The sequence below is a fragment of the Ovis aries genome, chromosome 22 (assembly GCF_016772045.2).
Source record: "Ovis aries strain OAR_USU_Benz2616 breed Rambouillet chromosome 22, ARS-UI_Ramb_v3.0, whole genome shotgun sequence".
In the NCBI taxonomy this organism is placed as follows: Eukaryota; Metazoa; Chordata; class Mammalia; order Artiodactyla; family Bovidae; genus Ovis; species Ovis aries.
In genome coordinates this window covers 23,596,913-23,624,367 of record NC_056075.1, presented here as the reverse complement: position 1 = coordinate 23,624,367, position 27,455 = coordinate 23,596,913, and the positions used below count along the sequence as shown (strand labels likewise).

The following is a 27,455-nucleotide window of genomic DNA, read 5'->3' as shown; positions in this document are numbered from 1 at the left end:
TGCATCAAAGTGAAAAGTGAAAGTGAAGTCGCTCAGTCGTGTGCGACCCCATGGACTGCAGCCCACCAGGCTCCTCCATCCATGGGATTTTCCAGGCAAGAGTACTGGAGTGGGCTGCCATTGCCTTCTCCAAGGAACCAATTCCGTCGTTTTTAGAAGCAGTGTAGAGCGCATCAGTCTTTCGAAGTAGAAAATGGGTGAGGTTATTCTAAGTTGTGGCCTGCAAGCCCCGCCCCATATACCTGAGTGGCTTCGGTTACTGCCCGGCTTAGGTGAGGGGCGGTGAACCACATTTCCCAGCGGGCCCTGCAGGCCTCTAGCGCCTGCGCGTTGGCAGCTCAGGCTGGCGGACGGAACTCCCGCGCTATCCAGCCACCTGGTCTCGCCTTATCTGTTCTCTACCTACGGCATGGAGGGGGTCCCGGCGGTAACCGCAGGCAACGCGGGTGCTGCCAGTGCCGAGGGAGAAGCAACCATGCCGCCGCCGCCGCCTCCCGTCTCCCCGCCTGCCCTCACTCCGGCGCCCGCAGCGGGTGAGGAGGGCCCGCCGCCCCTACCCGAGGCGGGGGATCCTGGCTGCTCGGGCTCCCGGCCCCCTGAGCTGGAGCCTGAGCGCAGCCTGGGCCGCTTGAGGGGCCTCTTCGAGGACGAGGACGAGGAGTTGGAAGAAGATGAGGACCTGGAGGAAGAAGAAGAGGAGGAAGAGGAGGAAGAGATGAGCCACTTCTCGCTGAGACTGGAGGGGGGCCGGCCGGACTCCGAGGACGAGGAGGAGGTATTGATAGCCCCTGTTTGACCACGTCGGCCCTCCTCCGTTAGGGCCGGGCCGGATGTCCCCGCTCGCCGCTGGATCCTTTGGCATTGGAGTCCACCCTCACCTCTGCTTGCGCTGCCTGCTTGTGGCACGGACTGGCCTTCTGTCCCTGCCAACTCATTTTGTAAGATTCCGGCAGTCACTTAAGCTCGCTGGGTCCGACTCACTCATTATTGAAGCTACTGCGTGCCAGGGATGTAGGCGCCCAGGGTACGGTTCTCCTGCCTCCTAGAAGCTTACAGTGGCTGGGAGTGCAGTCCAGTTCTACAGGATGTTGAGAATGTGGGGAAACCCATCCCCACCTAGTTAATCTCTAATTGGGAAGGGTTTGTTTTTTTTTTTTTAATTGGGGCAGCGCGTACTTCATTAATTCAGACAGTATACCCAGCCAGTCAGAATTTGTGCATTAAACACCAGTATCTGGAAAGTTTGTCCATTTTGTGATAATTCATAAAGTAAGATGCCCTTCATCTGGCAATATACAGTAGCTCCAAAAAGAATGAGATCTTTTTGAAACATTGGTTCATATTATTGTAACTTTGAGAGTATTTGAAGGGTCTGAGGTATTAGAACATGTTTCTATGTTGCAAAGTAAACTACACATTGTTGATAAAAAAAAATTTAGGAAGTATGACTTGGCAAGGATTTGTAACCTATTTCCATTGCGTTTGCAGCGCCTGATCAATCTCTCTGAGCTGACTCCGTACATCTTGTGTTCCATTTGCAAAGGTTATTTAATAGATGCAACTACCATTACAGAATGTCTTCATACATGTAAGCGTATAGTTCATTACATTTCCAAATAATATATTAAGTTTTTGAAATGTCTTGAAAACATTATAATTCCAATATTTTTTTCCCAACAGTTTGTAAAAGCTGCATTGTCAGACACTTTTACTATAGCAACAGATGTCCAAAATGCAACATAGTAGTACATCAGACACAACCTCTTTACAACATAAGGTAAGAAAAATAAGTAACATTTATATTTTAGATATACTTTTTCTGAAAGATTGAAATTGTGTAGTTTGTAGTAAATTCTTGACCTATCTCAAAATGACGAGAAAGGGAAATGCATATTCTTTAAAGAAATACATATAGAGCACTTACTGTATACCAGGCACTGTGACATCTGCTGTAAACCTTAAAAGAAAAAAAAAGGTACAGACTTCTTTTCTTGAGGATTTAAATTCCGTCACTGAAGTTGATGACGTTAGTTTAGACTTGTCATTTTCTGTGTATCTAGAATTCTATTTTTAAAAGTAATAACTGAAATAACTGGCCTCTTTAGAAAAACCTATCTGTCATAGGTCATTGTGGCTTATTAATCAAATTTTCAGTTCATGCTCAGTTTGCTAAGGGAAGAAAAATACTAAAAGTGGACTGCTTTCATTTGTTCAGCAAATACTATTATGTTTTTATTACTTCATAGAAGAGTATTTTGCAGATGATACACAGAATTTTTAAGTACTGTCTCTGCCCTCAAACTCACATTCTTATTTAGGAAATAAGACCAGTTCACATTGAACAATTTAGCAAACTGTTCAAGAGTCTATAATTACTTGTAATTATGACTATGTATAATTACTTGAGGTTCTCTTAGAAGAGAACCATTAGTGCTACCTAAAAGTAACTCATCTCTGAGAAAGGAGATATTCACTCCTAAGAGAAAACAGTTACTTACAAAGAGCATCATTCACTTTACCAAATGCATTGTTCTGAATTCTGAGGTATTCTCCATCCTTTCCTTTTATTAGGTTGGACCGACAGTTACAAGACATAGTGTACAAATTAGTGATCAATCTAGAGGAAAGTAAGTTTATTTTATTACCTAGTTATAAATCCCCGAATCTCTTCTGACTCTACTAGTTATATTTTAAGTGTAATTTAGTCTGTGTTTTATCATTTTTTAGGAGAAAAAAAGCAAATGCATGATTTCTATAAAGAAAGAGGTCTAGAAGTACCTAAACCTGGTAAGTTTGGATGTATATCATAATGTATTTATAGATTAAAGAATACTAACTTAATAAAATTCACTCCCTTTGAGGCTCTTTTTTGGTGATAGCTGGTTATTTTTTGATCAAAGAGATAAAGATTTTGAAGGCAATGACTTACTGTAACCCAGTTTGTAAGGCTTAACGAGTAGAGGCTCTGGAGCTGGGTTGTGATCCTGGCTCTGCCACCTTATTAGGTGTATAACTTGGGCAGATGACTTCAGTGTTTCAGTTTCTTCTTCTATAAAGCAGGGATAATTGTAGCACTTTATAAAGTTGTTGTAAGGACTCACTGAGTAATGCAAAGCACTTAAAACAGTGCCTGGAACATAGTAACTGCTCACATACTAGTTTTTATGGTAATGGTAATGTCAGAGTATAGAAGTTAGATCTGAGTTTAAATCCTCATTCTTCCACTTACTATGTGGGTGACTTTAGGCAAATTGCCTAATCTCATTAAGTTGAATCTCATTTTCTTTACAGTTAAACTACATAAAGTACTTCAATTTTTTAAAAAAAGCAGTAGTACCTATGCCATGGAATTATAATCAGGGTTAAATACGATAGTGCATATAAAAAGTGCTGAGCAGGAGCCCTGGCACATAGTAGTGCTTGTTAAGGATTACCCACAGCTATTGTTGCTTTTATGCTGAGCTTTCTTTGTGACCCTGATAAACCAGCCACATGTGTCTGCCTTCCACCGTGGAGCACTCCCCAGGCTTGTCACTAATTTCACTGGCTTTGACAGATTAGCTAATGTTATTTTAAAAAGGGAGAGTGAGTGCTTTATGATCTTTTAAATAGTCAACATAGTTAAATCTGTGTAACTATTTTTCAGAAATCTCAATTTATGAAGTTTTTATTCTAACTCAACTTTTTTGTTTGGCTATCATATAGCTGTTCCACAGCCAGTCCCTTCAAGCAAAGGAAGAACTAAGAAAGTCTTAGAATCAGTGTTTCGTATTCCACCTGAACTTGACATGTCTTTATTACTAGAGTTTATTGGGTGAGTACCCTAAACCTCTACCTCTAAACTTTAAAATAAAGAAATTTTAAAGTCCCAACAGTTACAAAATCATCCTGAGCTAAGGTACTAGAGAGTAGCACAATAACTACTTATATCTCTATCATCTGGCTTTCCAAATCAACCTTGCTATTATGGTAGAAGGCACTTGGGTACCTGTCCCTATTAATTCCCTGCTTCCCTTAGAGGTTAATAACTACTCTCCTAAAAGTAATGATTGTCATTCCCATGCATTTTTTTATGTGTTTACCACATGTGTATGTATTCCTAAACAATATGTAGAATTGTTTTTGTCCATTTAAAAACCTTAAATGGTATCATACTATGTTTTCCAACATTTTTCACTTAGCACTGTATGATTCATCCTTGTTAAAATGTGTAACTAGTTCACTCATTTTCACTGGGTGTTCCCTTAAAAAAAATACCATAATTTATCTTTGCTTGTACTTTGGCGCACTTAGGTTGATTCTATTTTTTTTTTTTTTTTTTTTGCTATTGTACACAATGTTGCTTTAAACATTTTTTACAGATCTCCTTGTGTCTTTGTGAGATAGTTCTCTAAGAGTGTAGATTTGTTGAGTCTTAGGATATGTTCAGCTTCAACTTTACTTGGTTTTGCCAAATTATTTTCCAAAAATTGAATATCTCCCTAATTCATATAAATTGCTTCTTTCCAACACTGTAACATATAGCGTACTCCATTATATTGCAGCATTGTTAGACCAACTGTCATCATAGAGTTGGCCTGTATCAGACTGTAGTTTTTGAAATAATTACATGGTTTGCAGGATAAACTAAAATGCCTTTCTTGGAAAATCTAGATCTTCCATTTTATGTCCCTAGTGACTATTTGACCTCTCAGTCACTTCCTCCTTATAACTCTTAAGTTGCCTGTATTATTTATTTAGTATCTAGCTTGTACTGTGTTGTATTTATCTCTTAATGTATTCATCCTGTGTTCTCAAATATTATGGATCCCTGAGAGGTGAGAAACCTTTCTTATGCCTTCACTGAGCCCACATAGTAGTGTTTTATGATAAATAAAGATCTCTTTAGAAGAATAAGAAATCGTATCATACCAAACTTTAAAACAGCACTTTCTGTAAAGCATGTGTTCCAGCCTAAATGTCCAAAAAGGCACTAGTAAATTAATGCTATGTGGAACATGAGCATGTGCTAGTAACATATGTGCTAGTATGGAACAATTGCCAAAATTCACTTTCTTAAGTGAAAAAAATAAGATGTAGAAGAGAATAGATAGCATGTGCTCATTTACGTTTTTTAAAAAAGGGGGTGGTGGACATATGTGTGTGTGTATGTATATATTCCCCCCCACGACAGGGATAGACCATTTCTGAAAGGACATTTAAGAAAATGTTGATAGCAGTTACTTCTATAAAAGGGCACTGGAGTTTATGAATCTAGGATCAGAAAAAGTCTTACTTTTCATTGTATTTGACTTTTTACCATGTAACTTGATTTTTAATAAGTCTAGTTAATTAAAATTGAAAGGAATTTGTATTTCTGAAACATTATTTTGGGGAAATGTAACCTTTTCCACTAAAGAACAATAGAACTTTTTTTAAACCTTTTTTGAAAAGTGGCAGTAATGTAAAGATAGCAAATATGTGCCAAGTGTGCTACAGCATCTCTGCCTCTGCCAGCAGCACAAATCAGTACTCAATCATGCCATGCTTGACCACAGTACTCAAAGTGGTCATTACCATTCACCAGGGCTGTTCCATTTTTAACACATTCCCTGCTGTAGAAAAAAAGAAGTCCTCACTTGGGATAAGAAGATCTCTATTTAAGTCCTAACTCCTTTGTTATATAGCTTTGTAAAATTGAACTAACCACTTTCTGTTAATGCATTAGATGCTTATTAAGGTGCTGCTGTGTACCAGCACAGCAGTCTGCTAACTGTTGGGAATGTAATTTGAATAAGTCAACCATGGCCCTGGCCCTCATGTAACTTGTAGTTTTTAGCTTCTTCAGCTTCCCTGTCTGTAAAATGAGAGAACTAACCCTTGTATGTTGTTGATTATGATGGACAATTATAATCTGACTACATCAGACAATTATAATGTCTACATCAGAAAATAGTCTTTTATCTGTTTTCAAATGTTTATGGGGAAGAAAGCTTCCGATATGGCAAGAAGTCCTTTTGAAGTCACCAATCCTCAGAGTTAAATCTCCACATGTTTATTACATTGGAAAGCTTGGTGTTACCCCTGAAGTCAGGCTACTGAGGGTAACCTATAGGAAGCTCTTTCATGGTAAGACAAATTGCAGGTGAGATTTTTAACCTGATGCAAGTATAAGGGTAAATTTGATCCAGCTAATGACCCTTCTTGAATTGGAGGAGCAAAAATACTGAGCTGGGTTCAGCCTGTGGACAGTGGTTTTTCAACCGCTGGAATGAGCATTAAGCGAGATTCCCGAATCCACCTCCAAATTTGGTATGCATCTTTTGTGATCTTAAGATAGTCTTGTACAGTACTTCTTCTTGTTTTTCAGTTTCCATGTGTAAGGTAGAAAATTCTAAAAAGAAATAATCTTAGGCCGTATAGTGTATACAGAAAAAGCATAACTCCAGGTATGTAACCCTTAGGATGTAGCTTAACTCCTTTGGTCATCGGTTTCCATATTTCTAAATTGGAGATTATAATACCAACTCACAGGATTGTCATAAGAATCTACATGCAGTATTCCTCACATGTCTAAACTACTATAATATATGCATACTGAAATAATGCAGGCTCATTCAGAAATAAAGGTTAGTCTGGTGCTATAATACGTACAGCATCTGCCTGGTAAAGAAAATGGACTCACATGAGAGTGTATGAGAGAAGATATGGCAAAAATTTGATGTAATCTTAAGCTCAGCGATGTTTAGTAAACCAGAGAGTTGCTATTCCACTGTATGCTATGTTAGCCAACTAGGGTCTTGTTCAGCTCTGGGCATTACATTTTAAGAGAGCTGTTGGTAAATGGAGGTGTAATCAGAATAGTAAAAGGTGTGAAAACCATATCATGTGTGGTGGCAGAAAAACTGAATCTAATTCACAAGAGCACCAAAAGGCGAAACAAGGGCCAGTAGGTATGTTACAGGGAGAAACATTTGATTCAGTGCAAGCAGGTGGTTTCTGAAGTTGCCCACAAATGGAATGAACGGACTTGTCAATAAAAAACTATCTCTTGAGACATTTAAGCAGAAGCCAGATGCCCATGCATCATGGATTCTATAGCGATAATTCTTATGATGAAGAAGAGGGTGTTTTACTTTATTTGATGTTATTTATTTTTTGGCTGCACAGTTTGCTGGATCTTAGTTCTTTGACCAGGGATTGAACCCACACCCTTGGCAGTGAAAGCACAGAGTCCTAACCACTGGACCACCAGGGAATTCCTGAGAATATTTTATAACTCTTAAGATTATGTTATAATCTTAGGTTTAAGTCTATATCTAATATGTATACATAAATTATGTTTTATATTTATGTCAATATAACATACTTTATAAATAGTTAAAACTTGTATATTTTAATGTCTTTATATTTGTATTGTAGGAATACTCTAGATGATGCTATTGTGACCGTGCCTATTCTTCACATGATAGGAAAGAAAGAATGTGGGCTTTAAGAATTCCCTGGTGGTCCAGTGGTTAGGACTTTGCAGCTCTCACTGCCATGGGTCATGGCGCAGGTTTAATCTCTGTTCAGGGAGCTATGATCCTGGGCAGCATGGAAAAAAAAACAAAAGGAATGTGGGCCTTGATATGTACACCTGTGTTTGAAACCCAGCTTTATTACTTTCTGGCTCTGTAACTCTAAGTAAGTTATTCATCATCTCTGAGCTTAATTTTCCTTATCTATATACTAGAGATTCTAGTGCCTGATTTACAGGGCTACTGTGAGGACTGGATGAAAAACATTCATAATATATGAAGACAATATAACTCCTGGTGCATAGTATATGCTCAAAAAAGTTTGTTCCTTGTGTCTTCATGATATTTAATCAAAAGTCTTTGTCCTTGTAGGGGAAAGACAAATTGAGTAAATCATGCCCAGGTAATTATGCTACAAGTAACACAAGAAGAAAAGTAGCAGCTTTCTTGTAAGGACTCTATCTTGTAAATGTTACTGTCGAGAAAAAAGCACATTAATTATGATGAAGAAAAAGATGTTTTACTTAAAACTGGAAAATGTTAGAATGCTATATGTGGGGGAAGTCTAAATATTAAGACTATGCTTTTGATTCCTGGAAGAAAATATACAAAGCAAAATAAACTACGGTATAAAACTGCCTTTACCTTACCACTAGGTGGCAGATATGACAATTAACTATATCTGTTCATTTCATAAAGGGTTAGGTGACTGTGTTTTAAGATTAAATTGATGTTATATTATTTTTCTGTGTTATATGATTAAATATGTAGTTTAAAATTGATTAATTTTGCTTTCATTTTTCAGTGCTAATGAAGGCACAGGACATTTTAAGGTATTTTACTTTTATTTTTCATTTGCTTTACAAGAGGGCCTTATAAGACACAAATTTAAGATTGACAATCATGTGGAGACTGTCTTTGATAACAATAAAAGCTGTTTTAGAAATAAAACTTTTTGAAATTTGGAGTATATTCAATAATGCTCTCATAATAGATTTTTGAGAAAAGAGTTATTAAGTAGGGATTTATTATTATTTCACAGCAATGGTCTAAGGAAAAATAAGTGAGTAATTTTTAAAAGTGAAGCCAAATGCCGTGCTGATTTGATGATTAAAAAATATTTCAAAGTGTTTTTTGCATAGTTGGCATTTAGAGTTAAATATGAACTTATAATTTCATTTTTATGTAACATCTTTGGTTCAAATTAACTTGCCTCAACTTTTCACTTCAATCATTCAGTGAAACTTTAGCAGTAAGAATGAATTCTTTTTTTTTTAGAATGAGTTCTTAAGTTCAGAGTTGTCTTAAAGGCTTCGGTGCCGCAGGCGCCATTGCACACTGTGCAGCTCCTGTAGTATGAGTCCCTCAGGAAAAGGAGACTTTTTTAAAGGGGGTAAATCAGGCCTTATAGTTACTTGGGATTATAAAAATATAAAGAAATAACTGACTTTGATCTGCTTAGATTTTCAGTGACTTTGTCAAAGTCTACACGAAAATATGGGTGAGTTATACCTGGTTGGGCATAGTGTTTTGTTTTGTGACTGTAGTGGCTTAAGGGACATGAGTTGACACATAGGAACAGATGAGTACTTTTTTGGACAAAGTATATTATAGGTTTTTCCCAGAAATCATTGTGATGGAGGGGATGCAGTGTTAGGTTTGGTAACTTTTAACCTCTTCTAAGTTGTAAAATACCAAACTTATGGTGGTAAACTTTAGGAAGTCCTTTCATAGTGTGGTGGGTGGGAAAGTATCATAGAAGTTTCTATATGGGACAAGTACAGTCACAGGCTCCTAGAGTTCACTGAAGACATCTGTGTAGTGACCTGTAATAGCCAGGTGAGCCAACAGAATATAAAAATCTCATGAAGAAAGAACTAAAAATTAACTTGGAATATTAGCCTATTACTTCCACAAAAGCACATGTGCACGTAGAATATGTATGTAATTCAGAGCCTCGCACAGCAAAGAAATATGACATTGCCTGACACCTATGAAGTGTTCATGCCAAAACAAATGTGAAGCTGATCATACCCCTGGATTACTAATTTACAGGAAATCCAGGGGACACAGGAACTTAATTACTCTGTAGGAATTTAATAGGCCAAATCTAGATACTGGAAAACTGCAGGACAAGGACAAACAGTTCTGTTTCTTCAACAAATAAAAGGGAAAGACATAAAGAGGGAACATGTAGATAGAATATACTGATTAGAAGAGACTCAGAGGACATCAGCGTATGGTATTTATTTGGATAGGATGTGAAAACTAAAAAAAATTATGAGACTCTAGCCCCCAGTTGTAAGTAATATAAATATCCATCAACTGATGAATGGATAAACCAAGTATGATATATTCATGTAATGGAACAGTATTTGGTCATACAAAGGAATGAAGTATGGATACGTGCTACGACATGGATGAACCTTGAAGGCATTTAAGTGAAAGAAGCCAGGCACAAAAGACCACGTGTTATTTGATTCCACTTAGATGAAATGTCCAGTATAGGCAATGGCATAGAGATACGGAGTAGATTAGTGGTTGCCAGACGCTTGGGGGTGAGAGGAAGTTGGGAGTGACTGCTAATTGGCATGCATTTCTTTTTGGGTGAGGAAAATATTCTAAAATTAGGTAATGGTGATAGATGCGCAGCTATATAAATACACTAAAAACCATTGAATTATATACTTTAAAATGTGGTGAATTTAATAAGTGAATTATATCTCAGTAAAGCTGTTAAAAAACAAGCCAATGCCAAGAAAACTTCAAATAGAAGCATTGTTTGTAATAAATTTAGTGCATGCATTTTGAGAAAACAAAAATATATCTGATAAAAATAATATATACATAAATTAAAATTTTTATTCTCTTTGTAATGACAACCCTAAAAACAAAATCATTTTCTACTAGGTAAAAAAAATTGAGACAGTTGGTGAAATTTGTACACTTACTGTCTATTTCTTGATATTAAGGAATTTTAAAGTATGGTGGTAGTATTATGTTTTTTAAGAGTTCTTAGTTTTTAGAGATGCATGCTGAAGTATTTACAAAGGAAATGATGTGTAAGGGGTTTGTTTCAAAACAAGCCTGGGGAATGGGGGCCAGGAAGCAGCTGAGATCGGAAAAGGGTAGGATTTATTTAAAACAAGATTGACTTTGAGTTGATAAAGCTAAGTTTATAGGAGTTTATTTATACTATTGTTAAAGTTTTGAAGCATTACGTTTTCAGTATTAACTAAACATTCCCGTGTTAATTTGAAGGCTTATGTCTGTATGAGGTAATCAATGTATTGTTTTAGAAACATGATCCTATTTTTGACTATTTTTACTTTGCGAAAACAGTCTTTTTAAAAAATACTTTCTTAGCTAACACTTTGACAATCTTATCATTTTTCTTTTAATTCTACATTTATAGGGGAGTTCTAGTTACAGTTTTTTATATTACCAGTTCAGTTCAGTTACTCAGTCGTGTCCGACTCTGCAACCCCATGAATCGCAGCACGCCAGGCCTCCCAGTCCATCACCAACTCCCGGAGTTTACTCAGACTCACGTCCATAGACTCAGTGATGCCATCCAGCCATCTCATCCTCTGTCGTCCCCTTCTCCTCCTGCCCCCAATCCCTCCCAGCATCAGAGTCTTTTCCAATGAGCCATCATTCCTTCCAAAGAAATCCCAGGGCTGATCTCCTTCAGAATGGACTGGTTGGATCTCCTTGCAGTCCAAGGGACTCTCAAGAGTCTTCTCCAACACCACAGTTCAAAAGCATCAATTCTTCGGCGCTTAGCCTTCTTCACAGTCCAACTCTCACATCCGTACATAATCTACTGTTTAAAAAGCTGCTTTTATTTCTTATCTTGGAGTTCAAATAAATATGTCTGGCTAGGATAATGCCTAATTAAACTTTTCACCACATACACTTATGGCATGACAATCATAAAGTCTGTCTGCTGCATTCAATTTAAAAATATTTCACCAAGCAGTAATACATGTCAGAAAATTTTTCCTAGGAATCTTTTTTTCTTTAACTTTCAACTATGAAAATGTTTGAACATACTGAAAGGTAGACAGAATAGAACCTCCGTGCATCCATCACACAGGTTTACCAGTTAACTGATGACCAATTGAATTTCTTTTATAATTCCATCCACTTCCCTTCTTTTTTGGGGGACTTTGCCATGGGGCTTGTGTGATCTCAGTTTCCCAAGCAGAGGTTGAACCTGTGCCATGGCAACGAAAGCTCTGAATCCTAACCACTAGGCCACCAGGGACTCCCACACTTCCCTTCTTTCTAATGTTTTTCTGAAACAAATCCCTGGCATTTTGCCACTTCCTCTGTAAAGTATTTCAGTAATCTTAAAAGATGACTCCCTTTTTTTAGTGAACATGTATCATACCAAAAAAAAACTTAAAAAATGTCAGTGTAGTGAAAGATAAAAATAAAGTGACACCTATTTTAGATTAAAAAGAAATTATAGAAGCATGACAACAAAATGCAGTGTGCATTCTTTCATTAGATTCTGGGTTGAAATAAGAACGACATCAGTTCAGTTCAGTCGCTCAGTTGTGTCTGACTCTTTGCGACCCCAGCACGCCAGGCCTCTCTGTCCATCACCAACTCCCGAAGTTCACTCAGACTCATGTCCATCGAGTCAGTGAACAACATACAAAGGACATTATTAGGACATTGGAAAAATTTGAATTTGGACCCATTTAGATAATTGCATTGTATTGTTATAAATTTCCTGAATGTGTCTATGAATTTCCTCATGATTATATTGTAGTTATGAGGGAGAGTCCCTTTATTCTGAGAAGATAACTGCAGGTATATTTAAGGGTAAAATATCTCAATGTCTGCAAGTAACTTAAGAAATGGGCTTCCCTAGTGGCTCAGACAGGAAAAGAATCCACCTGCGATGCCAGAGGCCTGGGTTCAATCTCTGGGTTGGGAAGATCCCCTCGAGGAGGGCATGGCAATCCACTCCAGTATTCTTACCTGGAGAATCCCCATGGACAGAGGAGCCTGGCGGGCTTTAGTCCATGTGGTTGCAAAGAGTCAGACACACTGAATGACTAAGCAGCAGCAACTTAAGAAATAATGTGTCCATGTATGTATACACACATACATGTACGTTGGAAGAGATAAAGCAAATATAGCAATATGTTAATATTCTAGCTCATAAAGTAGGTGAAGTCTATCTGGATCTTCATTTTACTAGTCTTATAACCTCTTTGTAAGTTTGTGATTTTTCAAAAGATTGGAAGTGGGGAACAATAAAAGATGCTTCTTACCAGGTATCTAGTCAGTGTACAGATTTTTATCTTAGTCACAATGAGTGTTTTATTTTAAATCAAGGTTGAAATAATGTTCATACATTGTGGTGCGTTGATAGATCTTTAAATCTGTAAGTTTTCTGTTTCTTTTTTCTCACAGTTCATTGTTGACAAAACTGAGTCACTTGTGCTATATGGTTTCCTGCAGATTGGGTTTTGATGTTGCATCTCTGTAATTTATCAAGTTCTTCTGTCTTGCTCATAAACTGGTAGTTAAGTCTGAGTATTGATCATACAGGTTTGACTTGAGGGAACTAAGAATACTTTATAGGTGGTGGTGTTTTTGTCCATCTGGAGGCACATAACGTCTGGGTGTTTGTGTCTCTTTGTGTGTGTGTGTGTGTATGTGTTTGTCTCTATTTTTGTGTGTGTCTTTGTAATGCTAACAAGTATTGGTACTCAATGTCAAGTCCATTAACTTAATAGGGTTTGGAAAATGATGTTGTTATTCCTCCTCCATTTATTGAAATGCTTCTATGAGAGAAACTTCTGTTTGGTTAGCCAGGAATACCATTCATATAGGAAAGAAAGGATAAATGCTGATTCTTTCTCTTTACTTACCAGGTTCAAAACAATGAGTTGATTCTTTAGCATGCTCCAGTCATAATCAGTGTTTTTGTTTTACTTTGCATTTAAATATATTTGTGGTTTAAATCCACTTTAATGATCTATTTTGACGTTCAGATTGTCATATCTGAAGATAATCATGGCTGTAATAACAAGATATTTCACACTCAACTCGTACATCTCTTTCCCCAGACACAGAATTGGTCATTTCTCCAAGGTATCCTTGGGTGGTATTTCAGAATTACAATCTGTTTGCTAGGGATTTACCTTGCTACTGGGTTGGTAACTATTTTTAGTTGACAGAGGCAGGAATTTTTTCAAGGTAAAATGAGTTGATCTTTTTTAAAAGATGTTTTTAGTAGTATGCATTTTCTGTAGCCAGAAAATAACTGAATGTCTCTTAAATCTCCCTATAGATTCTATCTTATTATTCCAGCTTTCTTATCAAATTGACCTTCTGTGTTAACAGGTGATAGGGAAGATTTTTGTGCTTAATTTCAAGGAAATGTAATTCTTCTGTGAAATTCTACTTTTCTGTTTATGTGCAGATGGTAGGAGGCTATTAGATGTGGCAGGAAAAAACTAAGTTGACCATTTAGGTGAGAACTGGGTCTTAAGGAAAAAAAAAAAGCAAATATCAGAAGATACACTTTCTTCTAAAAAAGCTGAATCTGAAAATTATAGCAGAAAAAAGTGTTACCTTGTGAGCCTGGAGTATGAAGACTGAAGGTAATCATGTGGTAACCCAACTTTGAAAGCTAAGGCCAATGTTTTCTTTCAGATCTTGGCAGATTTCATAATTCTGTTCTGGATAATCTAAAAAGTACAGTATCGATAACCAACTAAGTTGGATTAATCTTAATAAACACATGGGGTGAAGTGCTCATCAAGAACTAGAAATGAGGAATATTGAACTATCCTCTGTTGGTATACCAGAAGCCTACTATTAAGATGGTAATGAGAAATTGACCTTCAGAAATGCACTTGTTGCCAGGCAGGCATCTAGCTAGATGACCCAGAATTGCAACTTCTCAAGGCACTTGATAGGATTCAGGCTATTCAGGCAATGGTACTACAGTGCAGTACCTTCATCAAGACTGCACTTGGAGCGCTGCTGTTTTGCTCCTTAGTGAGAAAGACTGCCATAGATTTTCGAGATGATTTTTATACCTATGTTAAAAAAACACGAACCTTTGCCATTTTTGTCTGCATTATATCAATATCCATGATGACGACTAGGTCCTCTAATTAAATTCCTTCACATAAAGGAGCACAATAAATCAATGCACTAGTAATAGCTAAGTACGTACTGTGTGCCAGGAATTATTTATAGCAATGCAGGAGACCTAGGTTCAATCCGTGGGTCAGGAAGATCCTCTGGAGGAGGAATTGGCAGCGCACTTCAGTTTTCTTGCCTGGGGAATTCCATGGACTGGGGAGCCTGGCGTGCTACAGTCCATGGGCTCACAAAGAGTCGGACACAACTGAACAATTAACACACACACACATACACACATACTTTTTTAACACCCTTTCCTTGTGATAATTCTGTGAGGTAGGTGCTGCTAATATCTCTGCTTTACAAATGGGGAAATGGAAACACAGAAAGCTTTAGCAAGTTGTCCAAAGACTTGCAGCTAGAAAATTAGAACACCAGGGTTTAAAACCAGGCAGTCTGTCTCTGAAATATTTGCACTTAATATGCTATCTGTTGCACTATGGTATTTGGGGATAAGGCTATCGTTAGGAAACTTCTTAAGAAACCAAATTACAGAGAAGAGAGCTGAGTGCTGTTACATGGGACAAATATGTGCTTAACCTGCCTGCGTCCTTTTGGTAACAATTCTAGGATTCTTTTCTGCTAGTTCTAGAAAAATACTTTATGTTTTCCTAGAAGGTAACTTTTACTTCTTATTACCCCAGCTTTAGATGTTTATTAATAGTAGTATCCTTTTAATTGCCTCAGAGACAGAATAGCAGGGAAAGCATTTAGTTTGTTTCTACTTTAAAACCTTACAGTCACTCTACCCATCACCTTATACCATTGGATCAGATTCCAGGCATTTATGTTTATATGTTAATCTTTTTATTTACCACTATTGCAAGAAATTTCAAACTCATATGAAAGTAGACAATAGTAAAATGAATGCCTATGTACATGTATTACTTAATGTCAATAATTATAAAATCAGGGCCAATCTCAGTTTATCTTTACCTTCATCACTTCTTCTATATAATCTTCAAGCAAATCCAAGACTATAGTTTTATCAGTAAATAATTCAGTTTGCTTCTGAAAGATGAGGACTTTTTATAAAAATATAAAAATGATGCTATAGTTTTAAAAATTAACAGTAATTCCTTAAATATCCACATGCTATTTCAGTTTCCTATGAAAGTTGTTTTATAGATTTTTAAAAATCAAGATCCAAATAAGATCCATATATTGTAATTGGTTGATATCTCTAATTTATAGGCCTTACATCTTTTTTAGTGTATGGATTCCTCCTACTCTGATTGGTTGTGTGTTTTTATTTTTTTCCTTGCAGTTTTTTTGTTGAGGAAGCTAGATTCTTTTAGACATTGAATCTTGGGTATTCACTGTCAATAAATTTTGCTCTAAGTTTTAAAGCCTTTCTATTAAAAAAAATTGTTGACATTTTTTTAGAGAGGAAAAGCTAAACAAAAATTCTTTTTTTGTATGGGATAGATAACTCAAATTTCAAGATATTTTTTCTTTTGTAAATTCTTTAAAATGTATTTTAAGGTTTACGCATTTTATGTATTTTTCACCTGAAATTGGTTTGTTTGTTTACTCTTGTAGCCATTGGAAAAGAAGTTTGTCCGAGTTTCAGGAGAAGCAACTATCGGACATGTAGAAAAATTCCTCAGAAGAAAAATGGGTCTTGATCCAGCTTGTCAGGTAGAGTATATGTATGTAAAAAGTCAGGGAAGGGACTGACTTCCCTGGTGGTCGAGTGGCTGGGACTTCACACTCCCAGTGCAGAAGGCTTGGGTTCAGTCCTTGGTCTGGGAACTAGATTCCACATGCTGCAACTAAGACCTGACACAGCCAAATAAAAATAAATATTAAAAAAGGGAAGTTGTGAGATTACCTTTAGCATATTGAAGAAAGAACAGTCTCTAGGATTTCATGCAGTGGCTTTTGTTTTATGACATTGTAGATATTATAAATAGTTATTGAATATTGGTACGCAGTGATCCCTACCCCCAAATTTTAATCATATTTGGCTTACTGGCTATTTCTTACTGCCGTTGATTACCATCTCTGGGTGTCAGAGAAAAGCTGAGGATATGAGAATGATTAAAGAGCTTCTACAGCCTCAGCTCCAGCTCTTTTCTTTTTGATAGTAGAGCAAAAGTATACTTTTCTATCCATTCAGTCTCTTCAGAGGCCATCCTTGTATCAGTATCTAGCTCAGGACATCTAGAAAAGTGAAATATCTATCTAGTATAGACTCTGTTATTTTTCTAAGGATTGAAAAAGATCTTCCATTCTAGTTGTATAATACTTTCTTTTGTAAGATGAAAATCTCAAATGCCATGTATTATTGAATATAAAGTGTAAATATAGTATATTTATAGTAATGTGGGCCAGTGAAAATGCACATTTATATAGTTTTGCTGTTTGATTAATCAAATTTAAAAGGGATTTTTTGTTATTCTTCATCATGTGTAAAATTTCACAGAAGAATTTTTTTCTAAAATATCTATTTACTATAGGTTAAGTTAGTAAATATTTTAAAACTGGATGAAATTTTGCTATGCTTTTGGTATCAATATCTGTTGGTACTAAATATATATTGTTCAGTCGTGTCCAACTCTTTGCAATCCCATGGACTGTAGCCCTCCAGGCTCCTCAGTCCATAGGGATTCTCCAGGCAAAAATACTGGAGTGGGTTGCCATGCCCTCCTCCAAATATATATTAAATACAGTTAGATGTGACTTCCCTTACTGACTTTGACATCATGCTAGCTATATCTCATGGCAACTGAAAACTGGAAATGACTTATTTATTACCTTTATTCTGTCTTTTGGTGAGAAATAGATAGCTGTTTACAGACTCCTGAACAAAAAATTGTGAGTGATCCCATAATAGTCTATTATTTCTAAGAGCAGAAATCAGAAGAGTTGCACCTGATTATATAGAATAAGAAGTGGCACCCAGGAGGCTTTCTTTAGGGTATAGATTATTTCCTCTGTGGCTAGATATTGATCAGAGCCATTGATAAATTTCACATTTGGTGTTTTAAGAAATTTGGTTGCCAAAACTCTAAATTGACTCTATTGTATAAAAATGTGGGTTTATTTTTTTCCTCATTTCATAGAATTCAAGGCTTTTAACATTTTGAAATTTGTTTCAGTCTTTAATTTTCTCTCTCAGCTCTTGGTTCTCTAGGTAAATATTTTTTTCTAATTCAGATACTTTATAGCTGGTAACATTCATAAATTACTATTTCACCAAAATGTTAAAATAATAGAACAGATAATCACTTATGCAGACCCATTTGTGACTAAAATTGTTGAAGCTTTCTAAATCCAAGAGAAAATAAGCAAGAGTTACTTCTAATATGAATGAAACATTGAGCTAGTTAACCATTCAGTTCAGTTCAGTCATGTCTGATTCTTTGCAACCCCATGGACTGAGCACACCAATGGTTAATAGTTAACCATTAAACAATTCTTGATCAACCCAGTCACTTGAGTCTTCTGTGCTGACCTTCTTTAAAACCATTTAGTTCCAAATAGAAAATGTATGCTTTGTTTACAGATATGTGACCTTCATGAATGGTTATTTACTAGCAGGAATGCATGATTAACTAAGGGATTGTTAAATGATAAAATACGTTTAAAGATATTATTTATTTGTGGCAGATAAAAATAATAAAAGAAGATAGTTCTGAAAGATAAAAAATATATAGATCACGTGTTCTTAAGAGATTTAAGTCAATTCAAGTCAGAAATCAATAATTATCTCAATGGATTTTTTTCATATAGAGATCCCAGTGTCTTTGAATTATCATGGTTGATTTAGTGGTGTTTTGAATTTATTGATGTCTTACTGTATCTTCTTGTTTTTCTTTTTTTTTTTAAACCAATTCTTGTAGTATATTCCTTTGTATATCACTTAATCTTATTTTTGGTTTTATAAAATGCTTATCACATTTATCACTAAATGTCTTCTGTATGAAAGATGTAGTAGTAAATCTTGAATTCTATCTTATAAGGTAGGGTTTTTTTCCTTACGATTTATTTATTTATTTTCCTTTTTGTCTGTGCTGGGTCTTTGTTGCTATGCGCAAACTTTCTCTAGCTGTCCTGAGCAAGGGCTACTCTTCCTTACAGTGCTTGGGCTTCTCATTGTGGTGGCTTCTTTTGTTACAGAGCATGGGCTCTAGGCACATGGACTCAGTAATTGTGACAGACAGGCTCAGTAATTGAGGCTGAACACAGGCTTAGTTGCCTCAGGTATGTGGGATCTTCCTGGACCAGGGATAGAACCTGTGTCCCCTGCATTGGCAGGAGGATTCTTAGTCACTGAACCAGCAGGGAAGTCCCAATAAGTTCCCATTTTATTATTATTTATTTAATATATTACCTTAACCCTTAACCATACCACTGAATTATTTCCAAATCATTTACGGAGATTCTAATGTGTCATATGGTATATCCCTACCATTCATTTACTATTTATTAATATTAAATTGAGCAATCTGTGTGCTTAGCATCCACTACAAACATGAGACAGAAAATTCATGCTGTCCGGCAACTCAGAACTGTGTGGGAAAGATATAAAATGACAGTAAGCTATGATAAGTGCAACTATCTTCACATTCTGATTTCTGCTCTGAGATTCAGAAATATTGTAGTTACCCTTCCTGTCTAAGACATAATACTCCAGAGGTTAGAAAGATTATGCAGAAAAGAGTTAACAAAGCAGACCCGAGGCTGCTGTCTTGAGAAGGACTGGCTTACAAGGTGGCCCTTGCCTAGCATCTAGGGAGCTGGCTTGTAAAAAGTTCCCTGCACTAATATGAAAGCTTACCTAACTGTTGTATGTATGTTTCCCTGTGTGTGGACTGAACAAACAGTGAATACCTGCTTTACTTCTGGGAGTCTGGAATTTGGTAGTTGCTAGGCAGAGAATGCCAACATGACCAGGCTTAGTACAAACCCTAAACTCTGAGCCTCAAGTGGGCTTCCCTGGCAGAGACACTGCACAAACTGGCTGCATTTCTACTGCTAGAGAAAAGAGTATTGTGGGAGTATTGTTTCCTGGACTGGGAGGGAAGAGCAAAGGAAGCCTGTGAATGGATTTCTCCAGACTGTACCTACATCTTTTTACCTTACTGATGATCTGACTCTATCCTCGCTGTGTTGCTGTAGTAAATCACAGCTGTGAATATGCTGAGTCTTTCTAGCTAATTATCAAATATGAGGGTCATATTTGTGACATCCTCCAAGATGTGACTCTGTTTGAATGAACTAAGCTAATCGACAGGTAAAGTGAGAAGCAGTTAAATGCTTCTGAGGAGAATGGATATATAATTTATGATATATTTCATAAAATGGAACACTATGCAGCTATTAAAGACAGTTAACCATGCATTCCAAAAGATGTCCGTGTGAATTAAGGTTTTGGTGTTTGTTTGTGTGTGTGTGTATGTTTTAAGAATATGTAGAACAAGATATGTTGCACGATCCCATTTCTATAAAAATAAAATCCCTATGTGCACACGTAGCGTCTAGGACTATATTCATCAAACTGTTGATAACTGGCTAACCTCTTGGGATTAAGTTCAAAATTTGTAGTAACCAAGTCATAAATGTGTCCCACATGGTGAAGCCCACTAGCAGTGGTGGTCTCTGGCTTGCTGGATACTTTATAAAAACATAATGTTAGTTTCCAAGGTCTATAATTTTTCTTGGATCTAAGTCTGTGTGCAAGATCGGCTGTTACTGCCTTCAAGTCCTTTTGCAAACAGATATTGCTCTACCACTTTAAAACTGGTAAGCATTAAGCAAGAGTTGTTACTAATTGGAGGTTATTCATTGTGAGATAGCACAGGGCTTGACCAACTGACCCACAGGCCAAATCTAGCCTGCCATCTTTTTATAAACGGTGTTTTATTTTAACAGCCATCCTGTGGCTGTTTTTATACTACAGTGACAGAATTGAGCACATGTAACAGTGTTCTTGCCTGGAGAATCCCAGGAATGGGGAAGCCTGGTGGGCTGCTGTCTATGGGGTCGCACAGAGTCAAACACGACTGAAGTGACTTAGCAGCAGCAACAGTGATCTTGTGGCCTACAAGCCTAAAATATTTATTATCTAGCCCTTTATAGAAAGTTTGCCAATCCCTGACATGCACTGATTTTTGGAGAAAGCTAGACCTGGAAATAGACCTGGGTTCAGATCTGAACTTTGCTGCTTACCGGCTTTGTGATTTTAGGAAAATTTAATGTCTTTACTTCTTAGCATCCCTATCTGCAAAGTGGGAATTATAATACCTAACTCACAGGAATGTGAAAATGATATGAGAGAACATATGTAAAACATATAAATGTAATGTATGCTGTGCATAGTGGCTGCTCAGTTAAATGCAGGTACTTTTTATTCTTACCCAAGCATGCTAAAGGTTTTAGGGGGATTAACATGTTGGCATTGCATAGAATTTTTAGAGTAAACAAAATCAGAAGTTAGGAATCTGGTTAGGAGATGATTCCAGTGGTTTAAACCTGAAGGCGGCACTTGAAAGAATGATATGAACTTAAAAGGTATTATGAAGAAAGAAGCAACGGGTGTAGCTGACTGCATGTGAGAAGAAACGAAAAGGAGAAATAGTCTTAGGAGACGAAGTCTATTAAGTGCTATGTGTTAATAAGATGTTGAGGACCTGTTCCCATTTTAAAGCAGTGGAAAAGGAGTACTCAGTGAAAGAGCATGTAAGGACTTCATTTCTGTTTCTAGCAAGTGAGTATACTGAAATCATATACAATATAGTATATAACTATACCACCATATTGTTCTGTCTAGTGCATTCAGTATAAAAGTAGATTTATCTTAGAGCTTTGACATTACTAAAAGGGCTGAAAAGACCTTGTTAAGATTGTTCTACCAGTAAAACACAATGCCTTATTGTGTACTTTATATCAGTGTTAGACTTTTCATTGTTGGAAAATGAGATATTCCTTAATAAGAAAATCAAACAACCAAAGATTGCCTTTTGAAGCATTATAAGCCCTTAATCATTGTGTCATGGAGCTGTTTAAAAATATAATTTTCTGTGCCATCTTATGCTGAAGATATCAAGTATGGTTGAACTTGTTCTGAGAGATTCAAGGAAACCATGTGGAGTATCTGCTGTAGTGTTCTGTGTTGTGCCGTGTCCTCTAGTGCTCATTCCATTTTATTTGTAAATAGTTTCTAAACTCTTTCATAAGACTGTTTAATCAGTCTAAAATAGTTAAGTCAGAACCTCCCTGGCCATCCAGTGGTTAAGACTCTGCACGTCCAATGCAGGGGACATGAGTTCAGTCCCTGGTTGGTGACCTAAGATCCCACATGCCATGGCCAAAATAAATAAATAAAAAACAAAATAGCGAAGTCTAGTCTGAAAATAATTATGTTGATCTTCCTCTTTTTTAATGTGGTTTTTTGAAGCAGGACAGCAAACTTATACTCTTATTTGCCTGTAGGTAGACATCATCTGTGGTGATCACTTGTTAGAACGATATCAAACTCTAAGGGAAATTCGACGTGCAATAGGCGAGGCAGCAATGCAGGTAGGTCTACCATATTTATGTCTAACGGGTAAGTTAATTAATGAAAGAAGATTGTTCCGTGTTATCAGGGTTTTAATAAACATTCTATAATTAAAATTATCTGGACTATAAATAATAAAGCTAATGTTTACTGGATGCTTACTGTGTGTCAGGTACTTTTCTAAATGATTTGTAATGATGAGCTCTCTTACTCATCATAGTTTTATGAGGTAGGTATTCTTTTATCCCCAGTTTTAAAGATAAGAAAAGGTATGGGTAAGGTGGATTTCCTTGGAGCTCAGATGGTGAAGAATCTGCCTGCAGTACAGAAGACCTGGGTTTGATCCCTGGGTTGGGAAGAACCCCTGGAGGAGGGCATGGCAACCCACTCCAGTATTCTTGCCTGGAGAATCCCGTGGACAGAGGAGCCTGGTGGGCTGCCGTCCATAGGGTAGCACAGAGTCAGACATGACTAAAGTGATTGAGCATGCACGTACAGGTAAGGTACAGAAAGGACATGTAACTTAACCACAGTTAGTAAGTGTGTGAGCCAGGGCTCAAACTCCAGGCAGTTTGATTCTAGAGGCCTTTTTTCTTCTCTGTCTTGTACTGCAGTAGAGCTTTGAAGACTGCTGGGCAAGTGTATCTGCAAGGACATATCTTTAAGAAAAATTTGCTGATACTCATTAGTCTGTAGAGATTTCACATACCACTCCTAGCTCAGTTGGTAAGAAGCCATGGTAACTGTTACGATATTTTAAGTAGCCTATAATGTGAGTGGGAAGTATAATGTGAAATCTAATAAGGATAAATGAAAGCAAGATAAGACCTACAATTTTAATGAAAAGAAAAATCCAGTTTCTTTTGGAATTTTGCCCTCTTAATTCTGAAATCCATTGGGGAATCTGATAGATGACAAAAACTGGCGTATGAAAATTAAGTACCTTGCCCAAGATCACTTGGTTAGTTAGCGGTAGAATCAAGGTTCAACTGTTGAAAAAGTTGAACTTAAAGCTTAGGATCTTAACGAAGGGGTAGCTGAATACATTTTTGGGTAATTATTTGATTATTCTTACATGTTTTTAGAAATATACTGTACTAATTGTTTATATTTTAGAAACAGATAATTCAAAAGATCTTCATAAAATACAAAAGTAAAATTGTTTCTTAGTTAGCTAAGCATACTTAGTTAGCTAAAGCATACTTAGAGGTATAAACAAGATATTTCCTAAGATTTTTATAAAATCAGACTTCAGGAATCTTAGAAAATTTTGTCTTTTTTAAAGTTAAGCTTGATTAGAAATGTAAAAAGCTAGGCGTAAAATCCCAAAGTCAATGGAGTAGGTAGAAAGTATGACTTCAATTTAAAGAATATTTATAATTAAAGTCCTCATTGATAACTATGTAAGTGTCATGTAATCTCAGGACCTCTTAGCTAAATGAATAATACATCTCTGCTGTGGGAAAGCTAGGATGTAGCAGGTGAGGGAGAGTGGGAGGAGCTCAGATCTGACAGAATAAAACCATGCAGGACTTTATAGGCTGTAGTATGAACTTTGGATTTTAATTGAGTGAGGTGGGAAACTGTTGATTGGAGAGATTTGAGCCAAGGACAGAAGAGACATAATCTGACTTGTCTTTTAGAGGATTTACTCTGGTTAGATTGTTTAAGAAGACCATGAATGGAAACATCTAAATATAAAATATAAATAATATTTATATATTCCTATATATTTATCAGAATATAAACATAATAAACATAGATATAAATTTGAATTATAAAGATTATCTCACTTCATAAAGTGTAATTTTATACATGTATTAAAGTTGTTTTGAGATTTTAAACAGCTTGTAATTCTGAAACATAACTATATGCAAAAACTTGACATTCTGTAAAATGTAATTTGTATTCATGTAAATATGTTAATAAGATCCTTCTGTGTGTGTTAGAATACAAATTCATTTACTTTGATTAGACTAATTAGTCTAGAAGAGATCTGATGATCTGTAGGCCAAACATGGTGTGGGATTGATTGTACTTTATTTGGCTTATTCTGTGTTTTAAATATTTTTTGAGTTTAAATTCCTTTAGCTGAGCATCTGCTATATGGTTTATCACTGGTCTCAACATACCCTATTTGACTACTTAACTGACTCACATATTCATTTATGGTACTTCTCTGCTTTTGTGGGTATTTGAATTTGTGAACCCCTTTCTAGAATTCTGATGAGTTTTCACTGGAGTTGCCCGTAACAGAAGCCAGATTGTAGTGAGTTGAACAGTGAATGAGAAATGAGGAAGTGGAGCCATGAAAAAGCTTAATAAAGAAGAAAGAAAGGGTGATAGCTAGACCAGGGTTGGAAACGCAAGGCGTGTATGCCACTACTCCCTCTAAATGTTGCTCAAAGTAGGCCCATTGCCCATGGCATACTTTCTCAATGAGTCTTCTTTTTAAGCTAGTTTTTCAGTTCATAGTAAATTACAAATAGCACCTTAAAAAGGTAGATTGCTTGCTGGGTACAGCCTTGGTGAGAGCACAAAGAATTAAGACCTGATATCCAGAAAGGAGACATAAAGAGATTCATAAACATGATATCTGAAGTCCTTTAGTGTTAAGTTTCCTGACAACCCCAGAGGACATCACTGTATTATATAGCGCAGTACAGTTACAGTTCATAATGATGACTCTGGGTAGCAAAGAAAGGGCGAATTGTACTGAACAGTCTTCAAGGAGGAAATAAAATGTATCATGTATCAAATGGGTAAGAGTTCTGAAGTTTTCTCACTTATTTTAGTTGTAAGCTACATTTGTATGGGAAATAAATGTTTTATTTCCTAGCAGATCCATGATACTCTATGATAATTGAGTCTTTCTTAGAGAAGCCCAGAGTTGGGTGATATATTAAGTAATCTGCAAAATGAGAAGTCTAAGTTCTTTTTGGAGAACTGTTTAGACATAAACAACCTTGACAAACTGTGGATACTGGTAGTTTCAGGATTTTCTTCTAAGAGTCATTAAAAAGGCACACTAACAGGGAGTGTTTGGTTATTAGGTGAGTAGATAAACAAGTTTCTTTATCTTGGGTCTTTATTCTCTTTAAATCCAAGAATTTCACATTAGTGTTGGGTTATGAAAAATAAACTATCTTTGACTTGATCATATATTTAAGTGGTTTTCAAGTAACTGCAGACACTTTTATTTTTTTCAGGATGGTCTGCTGGTCCTTCATTATGGACTTGTGGTTTCTCCTTTGAAAATTACTTGAAGATTGTAAGACTATTATGAGTGAGTGAACAAAATAAGGCGGCTTCTGCAGGATTGCATTCTCACCAAAGATTTCCATGAAACATGTAATTGCTATCATTTTGTGCTGTTTGAGATGTAACTTAATCTATTTTCAGCACCAAGAATCATAAGAGTCTTATAAATCATAGGATTTTAAAGTATAACTTGGAATGATAGAATGCATCTGTTTAGTGAAAGATCTGTTTAGCAAAAAGTCTCTCTAGTAAGTGACTATATTCATAGCTCAGGGGGAAATTTTTTACAAGCATTTACTTTTTATGATTTCGGATACTTTGATATAGATTTTGTTTCCTAATCTTTGAGGTAAATCAGTCACTGTTTTTGTCTTCATTGAGCCATACCCCTTTCAAGTTGGTGATTGGGATTCTGCTCTTTGGAATGGCATCAGTTGGGCAGTCATCCAGTTGGAAAAGAAGTGTGCCTTTGAACTGAAAGTTTAAAACCAGACTTTGTTAAATTATAGAATGTACTTCTCAGACAAAGACCAAAACTATGGGCCACTTTTGTATGTTGCCGTCATATTTTGAACTTAATGTCTTTTTTTTTTTAAACCAGCAACACTACTAAAGAGATATTATCCACTTCTAAAAGGGATGAATTATATTTTTTTGTGTGTGAGGATACTCTCCCCTGTAGGGTTTAGGTCTTCAGTGTAATGAAGGCACCTTTAACATATCTTAACAACAAGGGGTGCCTCTTTGCAACATTTTTTTGAATGTTAGTTTGATTAACATTAATTTTGAGTACACAGTGTGATTGTCAGTACCTTGTAATGGTACTACTTTTGAAAGTAATTTAAAAATTTGAATGAATTTAAGGTTTACAGAATACTTGTTCATTGTTTCCTCAGCAAGTCAGTTTAATGTTCATTTTCCCGTTTGTCGTTGGGATAAAGAATACGGGTGTTTGAGGGCTCACTCACTTGCATGCAAAAATTTCCATTTTAAAGATTATTTTGCCTAAAATTAGCGTTGTAATACTTTAAAAGAAATATTTTGTAAACCTTATTTCACTGCAAATTTCCAAATCTGCATAAAACAATTATAATTGGAGAAAGATTGGTAATTGTTTTATAAAGAATTTATGAATTCTGTATAAATTTCTTCTAACATTTAATACAATTTTTTAATAAAAATTTATTTTAACCTATTTTGAAATGCTTGTGTTTATTGAGGTTTTTTTAAAAATAACTAAAACTCTTTAAGGAATAAGACATCCAAAGCAAAGTTAAACTGTGCCATCAAATAAATATTTTATAAACATCTTTACCTTCCCTGGTTATACCAGATGCCTTTATTTGACAGTGGACAAAGTAACAGCTATGGAGTTCACTGCCTCATAAATGTCTCTTGCACAAATTACTTACTATTTTTGTTCTTGTCCCGTGTTAATATCTGTGTTGGGGATCTCCAAGACCACTCTCAAGTTTAATAGTTCACAAGAAGGACTCATGGGACCCAAAAAGTTATTATGCTCTTGGTTATAGCTTATTACTCTGAAAAGATACAGATTAAAATGAGCAACAGGAAAAGATGTACAGGGTAGAGTCTAGGAGAAACCAGGCACAAGCTTCCATTTGTCCTCTTCCGTTGGAGATGCAAGGAGAGTGTTTAATTTTCCCAAAATGATATGTGAAGTGTTGCCAACCAGGGAAGCTCATCTGAGCCCTAGAGTCCAGAGTTTTTACTGGAATTCAGTCACATAGGCATGCAGCCTTGATACCCCAGCACCCTCCCAGTAGACAACCTGATATGGCGTGTCCCAGGTATATAAAAATAGGCATTCACCGTAAATCACATTGTCAGCAAAAACTATCTAGTGTGACCAAGTTCTCAGGCATACTAAGGTTATTTCAAGGGCTCAGAAATTATATTTATAGTAACATGGGAAGACACTTATTTTTTTAAAGCAGAGTATTATATGTAATTAATTAAAAGTCCATCTTGTCAAAGCTATGGTTTTT

The 27,455-nt window shown here is 36.2% G+C and overlaps 1 protein-coding gene across 1 annotated transcript; it reads left to right on the top strand.

Annotated features, from left to right (window-relative positions):
* Positions 1 to 325: 325 nt before the first annotated feature.
* Positions 326 to 26,641, top strand: PCGF6 (polycomb group ring finger 6). Its single transcript, XM_004020155.5, has 10 exons — positions 326 to 775; positions 1,489 to 1,588; positions 1,681 to 1,777; positions 2,572 to 2,627; positions 2,728 to 2,787; positions 3,706 to 3,814; positions 8,305 to 8,332; positions 16,221 to 16,319; positions 22,119 to 22,205; positions 25,395 to 26,641. Exons 1-10 carry the CDS (start codon positions 410 to 412, stop codon positions 25,449 to 25,451), a joined length of 1,059 nt encoding a protein of 352 aa, XP_004020204.2. The 5' UTR covers positions 326 to 409; the 3' UTR covers positions 25,452 to 26,641.
* Positions 26,642 to 27,455: the final 814 nt, after the last annotated feature.

Coding starts and splice junctions, on each gene's coding strand:
- PCGF6 (XM_004020155.5), top strand. CDS start 410: ATGGAGGGGGTCCCGGCGGTAACCGCAGGCAACGCGGGTGCTGCCAGT. Junction 2,788..3,705: donor TCTAGAAGTACCTAAACCTG/GTAAGTTTGGAT, acceptor GCTATCATATAG/CTGTTCCACAGCCAGTCCCT. Junction 8,333..16,220: donor AAGGCACAGGACATTTTAAG/GTATTTTACTTT, acceptor TTACTCTTGTAG/CCATTGGAAAAGAAGTTTGT.